General features: G+C 37.0%; 2 protein-coding genes across 3 annotated transcripts in view; one reads left to right on the top strand and one right to left on the bottom strand.

Moving 5' to 3' along the window:
- LOC108723164 (uncharacterized) overlaps positions 1–4,741 on the top strand; it is a 35,301-nt gene extending 30,560 nt beyond the window's left edge. For both annotated transcript variants that reach the window (XM_018448704.1, XM_018448702.1), the window contains exons 3-6: positions 20–1,916; positions 2,597–3,177; positions 4,315–4,435; positions 4,539–4,741. In XM_018448704.1, the coding sequence (XP_018304206.1) occupies positions 20–1,916; positions 2,597–3,177; positions 4,315–4,435; positions 4,539–4,581 (2,642 nt within the window). In that variant the 3' untranslated portion in view covers positions 4,582–4,741. The remainder of the gene's footprint in view (positions 1–19; positions 1,917–2,596; positions 3,178–4,314; positions 4,436–4,538) is intronic.
- A 183-nt stretch (positions 4,742–4,924) lies between these two features.
- Positions 4,925–10,497, bottom strand: LOC108723165 (uncharacterized). The gene is given in 5 exon segments (XM_018448705.1): positions 4,925–5,156; positions 5,439–5,637; positions 5,847–7,337; positions 7,340–7,771; positions 10,305–10,497. Coding segments are annotated over 5 exon segments (2,364 nt in total). The 3' UTR covers positions 4,925–5,107.
- Between the last annotated feature and the right edge of the window lie 6,699 nt (positions 10,498–17,196).

Raw genomic sequence — 17,196 nt, 5'->3', positions numbered from 1 at the left:
TTAATATTTTCTTCTGTAGTGTTGGGTCTAGGAATTTGGGGTCGCAGGATGGGCAAGAAGATCGATTCGTTTCGACGGACTAGATCTCGTGAGACTATCTGCTCCATTACAGAAAGATCCGATGGTGTGCAACACAATATCAATAATAACAATAATAATAATAATATCAACAATAACGATACTAGTACTAGCAACAATAATATTGACATTCATCAATTAAATAAGATACACTTGGATGAGAGAACGAACAGGAAATTACCGGCAGTTTGTCAACGGTCCCCATCTCCCTTCAAATCATTCTTCATCCGGATGGGTTCCACTGGCATGCTCAACTCGACCAAAAGTAATAGAAGATCTCAAAATATCGAGGAGAGAACCATACCGGACAAAGAAAGCCTGTTCAGAAGCTGTAGTACCAGTCAATTGAACAACAGTCCGACTTACGTGAAGGGAGACGATCCTTCGGAAGGTATAGATCTACAAATAGCCGCTCGAAAGGACAAGACGGTATCTTGCGACAATCTGGCGGGACATCAAGGGAACAATCAAGAGATTTTTGAGGCTCGCGCACTAGGTGATCCTTGCTCCTCCACATATTCGTTGGGTAGTCCTTCGGTAAGCTTCAGCACCTGCGATCTCGAGAAAACGAAAAATGAGTCGTTCATGAGGAAGAGCAGTAGCTGCGACCTGAAGGAAGCGAAAAAGTCCAACTTCCCGTATGCCTTTTTGCGATCGAAACTGTCCGTGTTACCAGAAGAACGTCACGGATCATTGGTCTCCAAGGACGAGAGGCTTTTCAAGACTGTGTCGGAGGAGCACTTCCCGACCTTGCAGATCGAGGACTCTTACATCAACACCACGACCCTCGGACGGAAAAGATCGAGGATTGGAAATGTTAGTAGCTGTGGTCTCGATGCTGCGAGGAATCAAGAGAATATCTCGCGACTGGGTCGGATTTCCTATGCCGAATTCCAAAGGAATTCCACCAGATACGAAGCAGACAGATACAGCCTGAATGCCAGCCGTCTCGAACGAATCGAAGCCGGAGGACTTCAACGGGAGGGCAACAATGTTGGTTGTTACAGCCTGTTTGACGGAAGTCTACTGTCTCTTCGGGAGAACAACGAATTTCGACATAGCGAGGACACTATGCGCGACAAGACAGATTTTGCTGTTGGTAGAATCGAGACCGGAATAATGGAGAATTGCAATGTTGATCTCGACATGATGACCGCTATTAGAAGCAATCGACGGAATTCGGTGTCGAGCTGTGAGCAGAGACTGTCGTCTCACTATGTGAGCTCGAACGAATCCGGCTACGACAGCGATGGACCACGAGGTGAATCCGTAGCGGCATTGGAGAATGAGGGACTGAAATGTAGTTCGGACACTAGCAGCGTCGTGGACTCAGAGGCAGATAAACCCATAAGAAGTTCGACGCCGAGTGAGTGCCAAGATCAGGAAAATGTTCAGACCGCGGGCAGAATCAGGCAGAATTCCGATGAAAACAGGCCGGATGCGATTTCCCGAATGAATTTTGAAGGGATAGATGGTCTCAGGTGGCACCAAAGCGGATCCGGGCGAATGCTGCCAAGTATTCACGGAACGTCTTTCGAAGAGGAAGCCGTGTCACGGCTGGAAGACACTCCTCTTCCAAACTGCGAGGACAGATTGACTCTTCTGTCGGATACGGCGAAGGCGCTGGACGTCTCGTCTCATCGCACGAGGTTGCAGCAGGATAAAACGAGATTTTTGAGTGACATTATCCAGCCGTTAACGAGGGTACGGCGATGTTGCTTGATACAATTGCACAAGAGAGATCCTAAAGACAGTTTGGGGATTCGATTGGCGCAGCAGAGACTAGGAGATTTGCGATACATTGTCGTACAACTCGAAAGCGATGGCATTGCTCATAGGTGAGAGAAACTCATTGCAGATATTTCCAACTTATTACGAATGCACGCTGTAATAAAAATATAGCGTCTCTCTAATTTTTGTAACTTTGAATTATTTGATTTTAAACGATTAACTCTTTGTGAACCAGCGATTCCATTTGGAGTTACCTTCTATTATATTTTGTAAACTGCTCGCTCGATTTTTATGAAACTTGACTTATGGAGTAATTTCATATTGTTTTATTCGAATCTGAGGTCAAAAATAAAGAATTGAAAATGATAAATTCTGTAAGGACAGAATTTCAAGAAAATAATCTGATTATCGTAAAACTCTCAGTTTTAGAAAATTTTTAGTTGCAAACTGACTTTCAAACTGCTTATGAGTTCTGTGAGATTTTCTTTCATTTGAAGTTGTTATTATTCGTTTGAAATTCAACATTTTCAGGCTATTTAAACTCAGCTATACCAAGAATCTTCTAAAATCGAGTTTCATGATATATCAAATTATTTTTCGAAATTTGAATTTCTGAATTCTGAAGTCAGAATTCAGCAACTCCACAAACTCTTAGAAAATTAGGTCTTTTTTAAATCTCTTCGTTAGAAAGAAAACGTCCTCAAAGGATTAATTCTAACAGATTTTCAGCAGATTTTATTTTAAAACTTTGTCTAAGTCTAAAATAATGTTATTGTTTCGATTGCAGAGACGGTAGACTGAGATTGGGTGATGAGATCGTCGAAGTCGAAGGTAAAGAGCTAAAAACGCTGGAAACTCTTGAAGAAGTTCAAGAATTTCTGAAGTCCTTTACCGGTAACACAGTACGATTAACGACGGCATACGAAGAGACGGTGCCGCAAGTATACGAGAATCCACTGCCAACCGTTCCTGGCGAGTACGAGTACCTGGAAAACGCGAAGAATCTGTCCAGCATGTCGTTGATCGACACCGAAGCGAATCACGTTTCTTCATCGGTCGAGAAGAAGAAGAAGAAGAAAACAACTGATGGCGACGCCGAGCCACTTCAGTCGAGAAAGAGGCCCGACTTCCTGCCGCTTTTGTGCTTATCTGAAAATCAAAAGGATACCCGTAGCAGCGTGGAATCTGCTACGGAATTGCAACACTATTTGACAAGACATGTGGCGAAGTTCGAGAAGGGCTACGGCAAACCCAGTTTGGGCTTCAGCGTTGTAGGTGGCAGAGATAGCCCCCGGGGTGACATGGGGATCTTCGTGAGGAGGGTTTTTCCCGGCGGGCAGGCTGACATTTCCAAATCGCTATTTCAAGGTAAACTCCATTTTTAAAAAACCATTTTCCACGCGTAATAACCGTACGCTAAATTGTAGTAATTTTTCATTAATATGCCAGACACACATTTATTGTGTGCTATAATTTTTGTTTAAGAATATCAAATTAATAGCAATTAAATGGTTGTATAATATTCAGTACATGCAGGACTATCTACTTTATAATTAGCGATATCGAGTCTGTCACTTTTGATACGGCGTAATATCGCTTCGTTTCACATATCGACGTACCGCAAATACTTTTCGCTCGAGAGTTATCAATCGCGAGGATAAGGGAAGGCACATGACGCCGCGTCGAACGCACGTTCGACGGACGGCCTCATGTATTCATGACGATGCGAGGATCCCGCCAGACAGCTGTCGAATCTTTAATCCGACAGCTAACGCCACATGCATATCTAAACAGTCGCGGCATGTTCTACCGTTTTTCTTCTGGTTCTTTTCTTTTCTTCTCTTTTTCTTTTTCCCCTTTTGCCGTCCTCGCTTTCTTTCATCGGAAGACGGCACGATACCTCGTGTCATTGATAGCGCCGGTATTAATGTATCGCTTCCTGATATCTTTATCGCATTAGAATGCTTCATGTATGAAATAATTACATATATGCGAACAGTCTTTTTTTTTAATATTTGATATTCTTTTATATCTATCACGAGTTATCGTCCTAACGAATATTGAGAAGGGTCGTTCCATGCTGGTCAGATATTCGCGGGAAGTTGACGTGCCGATAAGCAGGAAGGTTGTTAGACGCGTTTCGCGTTCTCATGTCTCGAATTTCAACCGAGCCCACCGCTTTTTACACCTGTATCGTGGTTTCCTCGTTGCCCACCATTCCTTACCGCATACTTGAGTAACGGGCTGGTAGCTGATCGGCTTGCATAAGCGCAGGAGATAGCATCCCACAAGAACATCCTCGTCATGAGGTCATTGGCAACTTCGAGGGTTACTTTTTGGTCGTTAAACTTTATCGAGATTATCAGAATGCTTTTGGAAAGAGGGCGATTCTGATAATTTGAAGCGGAAACTGCAAGAGCAGCATTTTTCCTCTTTAATTATTAAATTAGTAATGATTTCCAAAAAAATTGAAGATTCGAAGAAGTATATTTTCTTGACTTTCAGGTGATGAAATCTTGAGTCTAAACAGACAAATTTTGAAGGGCCGCACGCACCAAGAAGTCATTGAATTATTTAAGACGGTGAGAGAGGGTATAGTCGAATTAGAAGTTACAAGAAGACACAGGTAAAGCATTTATAAGTATCTATCAGTAAGGAAGTGCAAGCATTAATGAAATAATAAAATCATGACGTGGTTAATGAAATTATAATAACAACAATTGTTGCAGATATCCCAAAAGTACTATAAAAACTATTACTGCGCCGTACTAGACAATATGGACGAAGAAGAAACTGCCCACCGGAAGTGCTCTTTAGATTTAGGTCTAATCTATTATTGTTCACATGGAGAAAACGGCGTTTTAGAATTCTAGTCTATCAAAAGAAATCTATGACTTTTCTCTGACATTTATCTCTTACATAATTTATTTCGCGCGACATATCTCGTAATTGCCTGATAGATTAATAGTTTTTATTATTAATAGACTATTCGCGTATTATAATATTATGACTATTCTTAAGTCCATTACGTCCTTAACATTAAGATTTTATACAAATAACGTTACGACAAAGTAGAATCGATTACTATGCATTTTTTTTTAATCATAGAGGACAATAAAGAAAATGTTCTTCGCAGATACCGAACGGGGTACCGTATCCAGATTATTATTAATTAAATAATTGTTATTAAATAACTGTTTTATTTCTAATGAATTCTGAGAAAATGTACAGTATATACACGATTCGTATTTTACATAATTTGCCATGCTCTCTGCCTCTCTTTCAGCGGTCATTGCTTTCACGTATCTATCAGCAAAAGGTCTGCGCACGACTTGGCTTTCGATATTCTGAAACAGAAAAGCAAAAAATGAAATAAAAGGAATTTATAAATGATGATTCCAAATAAGTGATGTATAAATAAATAATTTTTATTTTTTTCTATAAAAGTTTCTAATAGCCATTTTAGTTTTAATCAAATATTGATTACAATAATTTGAATATTATCTCCAATTTTTGATACATCACATATGTTAATTAAATATTTCATTTAAATTAATACGCTAAAAGTGCGGCGGTATTAATTCATTAATTTGATTAAATGTTATATGAAATATTTAAGAATCACTTACTGTGATTCACGATTTTTCACACGTCTACATAGGTGCAAGGCAATCGGCCCACTTTTAATATTACGAAACAGTTGTACGGCTTCACGATGTGTCAAGTCGTGACAAACTTGGCCATTCACAGCCAAAATCTCATCTCCTGCACGCAAACGGCCATCTTCCGCGGCCTGTCCGCTAGGCAGTACCGACTTTATGAAGATACCTGTGACAAATTAACGAATATAGAATTTAGAAATAATTTAGAATTTATTATAATCTAAAACAGATCAGAAAATGTTTTTTTAGAATTTTTAAATGATTCATATCAGAACAACAAGATAAAATATTCTAATTACATGTATAATAAGAGATAATCCATATTTATAACTGATAATTGAAAAAAGTATACAGCGAAAATGTATTCGTATATACCAATGCTTCCTTTCGGGCTGTCTCTTCCGCCAACTATGGTAAATCCTAGAGACTTCTTCCCGGCGCCTTTTTCGAAAAGCACCGTAAGGAACGTAGATACTGTGTTCCTCGGTCTTCGGGGAAGAGTACAGAACTTCGAAACGCTCTGCGTGAATCCGTTATCCATGTTCGTCGCGAATTTTTCGGACGAAATCGATCTACTCGACTCGTCCTTCCTGTCTCGGTGACACCTGGTCTGATGCTTCCTGAAGTGATGCGATCCGGGTGAACTTTCGACGATCACTCCGTGGCCATCTTCCATGCTAACATTCTCGTAGTCCACGCTGCTCTCCTTCAACTTTTTCGCTTGCTGATCGACGCCCGAAAATCGTGAGACTACGATGTCAATGTCCCCAGGGCCGCTACCATTACCTAGAATCTTCTTAGCCTCCGCCATACTCAGACCACGTAATCTCTTCCCGTTGACAATCAGGATCTCGTCGCCGATCCTCAGTGTGCCCTCCTTATCGGCCAGTCCGTTCGGCACTACATGAGCCACCAAATAACCCGGACTGGACTCCGCGGTTTTTGCGATGAAGATACCAAGACATTGATCGGATGTCTCCTTAAGAAGCTTGACGACCATCGTCTCCGTTGTGTAGGCTCTACTCCTCACCACTTGTAAACCGGAACTGCGTTGTTTCTGTCTAGAATCCTCGTCCACGATACCTCTCTCTCTTTCCCGATCCGTATTATTTTCCACGATGGCTCGACTCGTTTGACGATCTATTAACGTACTGTTCGCGGCTTGACAGACACTCGAATACTCCTCGGTAAGAAGACTCATCCCGGAGTCCTTATCCTTGGTCTTGTCGTAGTACACGTCCAAACTCGCGAAAAGTCGCGCGGTTCCGTCGACGTCCGTGGCGGACGAGAAGGGTCTTCTGGGCGGAAGCTGAGGCGGCGATAGACAAGAGTCGTTGTGGCTACTGTTGTTCAGCGGTCCGGAAGCGCCGCTGCTACATCTGTCGTCTAGCAGGGAGCTGGTGGCGGAATCGTTGTCCAGAATTCCGGAGTCATTATCGTCCTGATCCTGTTCCTCGTACAGCGGATTCGTCCGGAGCTCTTCTAGACCCGGCAACGTGCCATAAGAGAAACTACGTAGTCTTCGCCTCTCGCGGTCCTTGCAGTCCTTTCTATAGATTTTCGCGATCAGCCTGTTCGTCGAGCTTTTGAGGTACCTGTCCTGCATCGCGCGGAATTTCGCCGCCAGGCAGCTGGATGGCGTAATGCTGTCGAATGTCGTTGCATCCTTTTTGAAAATATTCTCACCGGTAAGCCTAGGTATTCCTGTATCGACCATTGTTACTTGACCAATGGATTGACCAGCCTCGCGGTTCGCCTCGAGGAAGCCCCGATCGGTCCTCTCCCATCGGTAATTGTGAGGCATCGCGTCTTCCCGGACTGAATCCCCCTCTTGCGGCTGCCACTCGGGCTGCTTCCGAGGCGTCGTTGCTGCTTTTTGTACGACAACCTGCTCTGCGACTTGGCGCGTCTCTTCCTCTTCGCGTGGCCATTCCCCTCCTCCGTGATGTCCTTCAGGTCAGACTCGCAGACCGAGCGTCGGAGCTCGTTCCTGGTCAGACCGCGGTGCCTCAGCTCGCACATCGAACGGAACTGGACTCGTCCCACTTCCTCGTCATCGCCATCGTTCTCGCCCTCGTCGGAATCGCGATCCTTGAAGAAGCTCAGTCTGGTGCTCTTCACGCGATCCAGTAGAGGATTTCGCTTCTCGCACACTCTCCGTCGTTCTTCTTGAATCCTCTTTTTGTCCTTCTTGCTGGTAGTTCGCTCGGTCGTCACTTGGGAGGTTTGCACGTTGTAGCAGTTTCTCTCGGATTCGGAACTCGATGATTTTCTCCGGGCCCATCGCACTGGCGATATGTCTGAGAGATAAAGATGAAAGTATTAATAAATGTGCGCAGCAGGCAGTAGAATAGATGTATAAAGTTAGAAGATATATAGTTTATCCTTTGTAATGATATTATCACTTCTCTATTTTTCTACTTTATATAATTTTTATGTGCTTTGTATGTATTTTTTAAATTATAGCTTTATATTTTATAAAAATATATATAAGTATATTCTATAATAGAGCACCGTACAAAATTTTAGATGAATAATAGAACACAGTAAATTATGTATCCTCATTTTTTTCTACAGTCTGCTTATGAATAAGAATACAAGTCAGACCCGAACTCTACGACTTCTAACTCGAAAGTGACCACTTCCACTGCCAGTCGCGATGATATTGACACAACTGACAAATCTACATTCCATGAAATATGACGTTTTACAGGATATGCGTAAAACAGGATACTCTTATGAGCAATTTATTTGTACTACTGAAATATTCAGATAAGCTTAAGGACGCTATATAGCGACATGTCAACTTCTAATTAAGAAATAAAATTAATAATATAAATACTTTTTACATATATTAAGGCGATTTCTCATATTCATCAAATAAAAGTAAAAACCAAATTGTATCTTATTAGACAATATTAACAAAATATTTATTAATCAAAATAATTATAGGTATACCATAAGTATTAATATATTTTTTTCGTTCAAATAAAAGAGAAGAGTAAGAGATTTATAATATTCTTTTTTAATTTCAGAGTCCTATATAAGTTTACTAAAAATAAAATTTAATAAAATAAAATTAATTTCTTGCAATTAATAATAATCAATAATCAATAGAAGTATAAAATAGTTAATTACGTTTTTTCTTCTTTATTACGGAGAGTTCGAACACGACTCTGCGTGATAAAAACGGCAAATCTTGTAATACTAACAGATGTGAATGTAAGAACACGGACTTACGTGTCATAGTAAAATATATGTTGAAAGCTACACACTGATACTAATTTATTTCCTAGTACTACAAGTCGTAGTTTTACGGAACAAGACCCTGACAGCAATCGAGATAATGCAACCAGTAACGACAGTTGCTATCGCGACTAGACTCTTCGGTCTTCAAGGTAAGCTTGCGGGATTTACTCATTTTAAATTAGTCCGTCATCATGCACTGCAAACCGTCAAATCATTTGCTCAACTATCCTTGACAAGTAAGAAGTAAGCAAACTCTGAAATAAGGCTCGATTTGTCTTCGTATCTGTCGAGCCGAATAAAACCGAAAACAGCCGGTGAGTAATTTTGTGTGTACGTTATCATGTGGAATGCGTAAACCGGATACTATAAAAATAGATTGGACAGTCGAGTAATACTTTATCGTTCTTTAAGTCATATCCGACGTCGAAACCACGACAATTTTACCTCACATAAAAGTTCTCAGAAGCGGACTGTGTTTCCTAACAAGCAATGTTTCATAATTATGTGGTTAAATAATTGTATCTTTATCCGCATTACTAACTGCCTCTTATACTTTTTATACTTTATGAACGTGAGAAAAAGATTAACTTTCTAGATCTTTAAATATTTCGCATACTATAATAGACAAAAGATTGCTAAATTTATTTTTGCATTTCAATAAAATACGAAGCTGTCATATTTAATTTTTCTAAAAGTAACGAAATGAAGGCAGAACAACTCGATTCTTTTACAATGATATAGCACAATGAACTATGTATATAAGTATAGATGGTATCGTACTGGAAGGTGAATTTTTTAATTAAAGACTCACGGGCTTGTTTTCTGACTACCGTTTTAATTAGCGGTTGCTATAATTAGCTGAACAATCCATTGCGGATTGTCATTGCCGGCGCCGTTACTGTCAATTGCGTCGCACGGCCCTACAGGACGCGTATACGATTACGCACGAGGGGGTAACCACTAGCTGAAATATGGTCCCATAGATTACATGATTTCATATGATTTCACCTGATTACAAATAACTTTTTTCACTACATATAAAGTAATTTGATAAAATATACGATGTTATTTAATATTATACAATGATTCCTCGTGGTTGCATATGTAATTATCGGATTACATAGAGATTTCATATGAATTTTATAATGATTTCGAGGATTCTGTCCCACGATTATATCAAGTGGTTACCCCCTCGGTCACGCATGGTCTACGGATTGCGCGTCCTCGACAATGATCCTTTATATTAACGTGCAGTCGCGTAGGCCGGCGTAGTGTCAATTTGCTTCTATTCTCGTTTTCCAGCCAGTCACTCGGGGACTCAGCTTGACGGAACGTTGAGTCGTAATCCCTGCATTCAGGATGAAATCCTGATTCAAGTATCTCCACATACACGGCGGGGCGGCACGCAAAGACGCGTGTACGCGCTGCACGCAAGACGATACGGCATTTTTACGGGAATTAGACCGATTCTCTCGGCAACGAGGATAAACGGAGAATCACGGCTGTCGCGTATCACCGAGCGTACTTTACTCTTCCTACAGTGACTAGCTAGATGATCGCGCCGCCATTTCAGGCAACTTTTACCTCTGCATCGAGACCTTGCACGGAGATGGTAGGACGTTTCGTTGACGTCTTCGTCGGCTCGAAGAGGACTTAGGCGCAGAAGTCTCGGTGCCTCGGCGTGGCCGCGAAACCAACGCATGTCTGTAACAAATTGGAAAGTAGTCAGAGCGTGATTTTTGTACGTGAAAGCATTCGATGAATATTTCAGTGGCATGCTTGTAATTCTTTCGGCGTTCGTCAAGCAGAAACTCCTACAGTTAAACTTTAATTTTTGGAATGAAAGAATCTTCTGGCAAACACCGCTAGAGAATGAATATTAAAACTAGGCTCGCTATAGAAATATTCCGTACATTTATTATTCTGACATTCCAGTAAACAGAAAGCGTCCCTATTTATCACGATTTCAAACGATGCATTGATACACAGTGAAGATTAACTGCATAAAAGTGAAACGGTAGAGCTTAAGAAGTGAATGGAATTTACTGGATGTCGATGGCGACAATCACCGTTGAATTCAAGCTATCTCTTTTCACTTCGTTATTGCACTTGTTGCGATCTAATAACGAGATAGAGAAAATTACACGTGATGATTCTATTGATGTACATATGAAAGGAATGCTGATAAATTTAACAGATAGCGAAATCATATTTCTCTATTAATTCCGGACGAACTCTAATAAAATTTTAATTTGAGATTTAATTACAAAGATAATGTTAAAAATGAAAAATTTGTGTAAAACCTTTCTCAAAAATTTGTTAAGGAAAAATATACTTCAACTTGAATAAAAGAATCTCTCGATCAAAATCACTAGTTGTAGGATAGCTTGCAAACCGTCAAATTATATAATATAATTAAACAATGAATACATTATATACATTTAATTTAATATTTTAAACGTAAATATAAAATAATCGCAAAAGAGAAATAATAAAACATATATATTCCATGTCTTTGTTTGAAATAATTTTCACAGAAGAGAAGAATATTACATTGTAAAGCAGATTTTATTAAAATATATATTGCTTTTATCTGCATTGTGAATAAAGCATAAAATTTTTACAAAAAAATGATCATTACATTATTTTTTATTTATTATTATTCTTATAAAGGAATGCGAAATATTAGTACTTTTCTTCAGTCACTGTATGTACGTATGACATTCAATATCGATGCTAGATTTATGCCTATACGTTCGAACGAAGTGGTACGTGAGTATCCAGCATCACCACCGCTTCTCGCAACGGTACTTCCAAGACAAGGAGGCCGCATCATCTACGTCGTCTAGCTCACAACTTTTCATGCCCGCGGCACTATGTGATACGCATATTTTAACTTAAAGATTTTCTAAATAATTTGCTGCCCTTTCGCGGTACTAAAGAAAGAAATCTTATACACGTCGAACGATAAGAAATGAAAAAAAAATACAAGTGTGAAATTTAATTCTTTCTTGGTCTTCATTATTTTCTTTATATTCGCGTGGTAATAAATTTTTATCCGCGCAAGATAAGGATGATAGTTTTATCCTCGAGATAAGGGCGATATTTTGTGTTTTCCAGGGGCGTTTATTCAAGTCCTCGTACAAATGGCGTTCGTGCAAATTTTTTCGAGTTTATGGACCTTTCTACCTTCCAGGAATGTCGGCGACCGGAATTGCCGAGTGCATTAAATTCCATGCCAACTGCACGTGTACAGTTGAAGAAAGATTCTTAGAAGTTTGCTTCTCAGGGGATTTTACATGTATTTTATATTAAATATTGCGCTGTACTTTATTGCGGTACACCGATCAATACATGTAATCGAGAGGATTGGCGGAATAAAAGTACAATTCTACTTAAGGGGATATGCCTAAGTAAAAGCCTTAAAAAAGGCTTTTTTTGTCAATTTTTTTTTAAATAACTATAAGTTTTAGAAAAAATATGAATTGATGTATCAATTGGGCACATTTTGAAGATATTTTAAGAATTTTTATATGTCGAAATATAAATATATGACGTTGCTCAACATTGTAGACTTCCGTGTTCAAAAAACATGGTCCATCGGTTATGTAGAGAACTCAAGTTGTAATTATCTGAAATAAAATTTGTTTGAAAATTTCAAATCTGTATGAGTGTAGTTTCAGTTAAGCGTAGCGGATTTTTTTAAATAATTTTTTTTTAGAAAATGACAACGGTTAAAAAAAATTTTTATTTCACATTTGAACTTCTTAAACATGTGGCCCCATGAAAACTATTAAAACAATTAAAAAAAAAATCCCTACGCTTAACTGAAACTATACATGAATTTTGTGAAGCTACTGTTCAAAGCTGAGCCCAATTGGTCGAAAATTTTTCGAGTTATAGACACAGCCAGTTGAAAAAAAACATTTTTGAGAAAAACACGTTTAAAGTTTCAGTATTGCATATTCAGCATTGAGCGCTTGTTCCCTAAAACTCACATAACTCGAGAAATACTTCGAATTTTATAAAAACCTTTTAGAAGTATATTTTTAAGACATCAATCTTTCGGAAAAAAAAAAAATTTTTTTACGATTTTTTGAAAATTTTACTTAGGCTTACCCCCTTAAGTTCTTTTTCTTGAGATTAGCGCAAATAAACAAGAAATTGATATTGCTTACATTAGTTAAATATGAACGTGTTTCGATTGTCCTGCGATTATAAAAATGATATAAATCTATGAAAAAAGGGCATAAATGATTTTAAAATTATTAATGAGACTTTTACTAGAGATTGAACGAAAATGATACGACAATAATATGTTTTCATTACAACATATTTATGTTAAAAAATCTTTACGAAAACTCATTAGATGATGATTGAACATTATTTCAATTTATTTCGTATAAGTAAAAGTAAAATGTATTTCATATTCATTTTGTATTTTTTAAATTGCAAATAACTTTTTAAATATTGGTCATAATAGAGAAATATTATAACTTCTCAAAGACATTATATAAATATACATTTAATACTGTTCCCATTTGTGGTATAATAAAAAAGTAACAAGTTATATTAATTTTTATCAAAAAAAGATTTTGTAATTAGGTCTTTATTCCGCCCATCCTCTCAATTACGCTAGATGCAATTATTATGTTATAATATCATGCTAATTATTATATTTATTAGTTTGCGAATCGGATTGATTTTGAGGGAAGCGGTACTTTATAACATGATTTTATTATCTGCAGCTGGACCGATAAAGAAATTAATCCGTTTATACCGTTTCTAGCAGCCGAACGGTAATTCGTTCACCTTCTTCCCCAATAAATGCATTGGATAGAATATTTGTAAGAGGTAATACCGTTTGTCTGACCCCCATAGCATTCGTAATATTTTTCTTACTAATCGGCAAACAGGATATAATTACAAATACTGTAAATGTGAGATATTTTATTACACTGAGAAAAAGATACCTAAAAATTAATTGTGACAAATATATTTATTTTGCTGAAATAAATCTGTATTTAATTAAATAAGGCAAAATAAAATTTTATTCCTGGCAAATAAGCTATCTATTTTATTTTTTTACAGTTAATAAGATATGTTTTACAGAAATGTATATTTTTCGTCATCACAATCAAATCTTTCATAACTAATAAATATCGAAAAAAACATCATAACATTTGCTTCGCAATACTTCGACATTTTTCTCTCAGTGTATTGCCGAAACGAGTTTGTTTGAGAATAGAGAAATGCATGCTTAATGAAATGATGAAATTACGTAAACAAAATAATATCACATGAACAAAAATGTTGATAACGAACACAACTGGAAAACACTTATCTAATTACGTGTACAAAATATATGAAAAGACATTCTCTACAATAAGTGAATATTTATGTCGAATTTGTTGCATAACGATGAAGCGAGAATATGCGTTTCGACAGATTAATCTCATACACGGTATTTCAAATTAATTATATTTTCATTTAATTGCTAATCTTGTGTGTGTGATCTTGAATTAATTTTTTCTTCACGTAAATTTAGTATATTGTTATATCATATTTAAAAAATTTTTTATTCAAGACAATAATTAAATTCAAAATTTAAATACTAAACGGGCTCTCGAAATTAAAAAAACAATATAATATACGGACAATGAGAGCGGTAACACAGAGCGGGAATTGGTGCGTAATTTATATGATAGTCAAATAATATTCACATAATATATTAAAATTGCACATTTATTAAATTGTAAATATTATTTGACTATTATATAAATTGCGCACCAATTCCCACGCTGTGTTTAACGCTCTCATTGTCCGTATATTATATTATTGTTTTTTACAATAATTAAACTTTAAAGATATTAAATTTAAAAATGTTTGTGAAGAAAATAGCTTTATTAGCAGTTCGAAAAAGTATCTATTATAGTTTAAGACTAGGTTTTTATTTTTCCTATTTGCTTTGATAGCTCAAAAAATATTAATGTCTCAGCATTCGTAAAAAAATGAAATTGAAGATGGTCAGAAAATTGACAATCTCGAAAGAAAATACCATTTCTACATATCTTGCATTTTTTGAAACTTGCATTATGTCTTTATCTAATCACATACAATGTATAATGTTGGGTTAAGTCGTGCGACTCTAGATATCTTTTGGATTATACATTTCACAACTTTATTTCTGTTTCGCGCAATATGCTATCTGGTGCACAAGCATAGATAATCGATTGGCATCCAGAAAAATACCAGCTGCGCATTGGCCAATAAATGTACTATAATCTTACCGTTACGAGACACATAAAACGAAATGGCTCGATTTAAAAATATTCGATATGAAGTTCTTAATAAAATGCGTAGATTATTTCAATATATAATAATTAATTTTAATATATTTTTAATTATTTATTATGTGTTAAATTACAAATTAATCAAAATATGATTTTAAAACTAAGAAAAGCATGTTATTTGCAATTTTTATTGCAAATTGAAAAAGAGAAAGTTAGATTAATATATTTTACAGTTATAATAATAATAATTGTTATTTTACTATGTATATATAAAAATAATAATTACTCACTGAAAAAAAAGATTGGCTGCTGCAGCCAATTAAAAATGCTATGCCATATTTTACCATTTAATTTTTTTTCAGTGTATATATAAAAATTACACGCGGAATAATATTATAATTAAGAAATATATATATCTATGATATATATTATGATTTAATGTTAAAATATTTAGTTATTACAAGAAAGATAGAAGTCCGTTTGAACGCATTGAACGAAACAATATTTCATTACACGGACCTGAACGACAGACGATACCTCGTACGTTTAATTAAACCGCGGCGCGTTATGCAAGATGTTAATGCACGGTAATCATTATGCCTGCGTAAGTGTGCGTAACCGCTGACTACGAGGACAGCTATGGAGTATGGGAAGAAGGAGAAAGAAAAATTTAGGGTGGGGAGGTATGCGTACGACTTTCTCCGATGCAAAATATGTGTGCCATCACCTTCTTAGCTCCTTTCCGGAGGCTACGCCTCTCCGCCTTTTCACTTTTCGTGGATCCAGCCCACGCGCAATCACGGTGCGGTCAGACTTAATTAAGTTTGCAATCAAGAGCGAGACGCGATAAGATCATTCCGGAACACACTGGCGGATCTATTTAGAGAGGTTTATAGTAGCATATGTTCTGCGATACGTTTATTTATTTTGATTTACAGATTATAAATGCATTGATTATCTGTACCTATTTATTAAGAATGATTCGGCACAATCTAATTTCTTGTTATAAAATTTATTATTCTGCAATTTTGTTTAATTTTTTGCAATTTTATTAAAAGATAAGATTTTATATTGGTGCAATTAAATTCGCCGATTCGATCAGAGTATATAGATCTGCGGCGCGCGTTGTGATAAATGTTTCAGAAAAGTCGAGGTTGTTAAACGCTCGAAGAATGCAGAAGCTAAGCGTCCAGTTATTCCAGCATAGATTTATCGTTCCACTTTCGTGGCTGTCGATCCGTTCCTCCGGCTGCGGCTGCCAACGGCCCGGACTTTACTTCGTTGGCAAGTCTAGCCGCCGTTGTAGCTCCGGATTGTAAATCTTCGCAGCGTGGCGAGACGCGGTTGTTATCGTCGCACGTTACACCCGCTCCTCGCTCGAGATTCATATTATTTCTTGCTTTCAACATCGTAATCCAATGCGGTACATAGTGAGAGATCAAGACTCTTAATGATGTCGAATGCCTCGATACTCAATTTATCGAGAGCCGCGAATTTTCGTTCGCGTTAATAGAGAACTAGAAAATTTGCGTGTCATGAGATATTTTTAAGGCTAATATTACATTTATCAGTTTTTTATATAACAAATTTTTCAATCATATTAATTGACTGCAGGATAGAGAAGTTCTTGAATCTTTTTAGCTTATAATCAATCAACAGATTCGAAAAATTTGTCGTATGATAAAAACGGATAAATGTAAGTAATATTAACCTAAAATGTTAATGCACATAATCGTATATTGTACTTAAATATTTCTTGAACTATGCAGATTTCACGACTTGAACCGACTAATTGAGAAATAGTCAGAAAATAAATGCCGCGTGATTGAACAATGCGCGTAGTTTCGTGTTTTAAGAAACAAAATACATATAACTTCTTTGCATATACAATTTCTATAAAGTTTGTAAAGCAATTTAAATATTCCGTGTTCGATCGTTATTCACTTGTTGCGTGTTTTTTTTTCGATCGGATCGAATTGTCCTTCATGAAAGTATAAGTAACTGCAACAATATGTATCCGAATTGCACTTGCAGCTGCTGGTGAATGTTTCCTTTCTAATTATAAGTAATTCAGTTGTAAAATACTGTCGAGTACGTCTCGCAATGAACGGTAAAAACAAAATGCCTGCGGTTACTGCGTTTCTCCTCAAAACTTGTATTTTTATAGTAATTACGCAATTAAG

This window comes from Mycetomoellerius zeteki, unplaced genomic scaffold (genome assembly GCF_001594055.1).
Source record: "Mycetomoellerius zeteki isolate Tzet28-1 unplaced genomic scaffold, Tzet1.0 scaffold223, whole genome shotgun sequence".
NCBI lineage: Eukaryota > Metazoa > Arthropoda > Insecta > Hymenoptera > Formicidae > Mycetomoellerius > Mycetomoellerius zeteki.
Note: the sequence above shows the minus strand (reverse complement) of the source record. Positions and strands in the feature narration are given on the sequence as shown.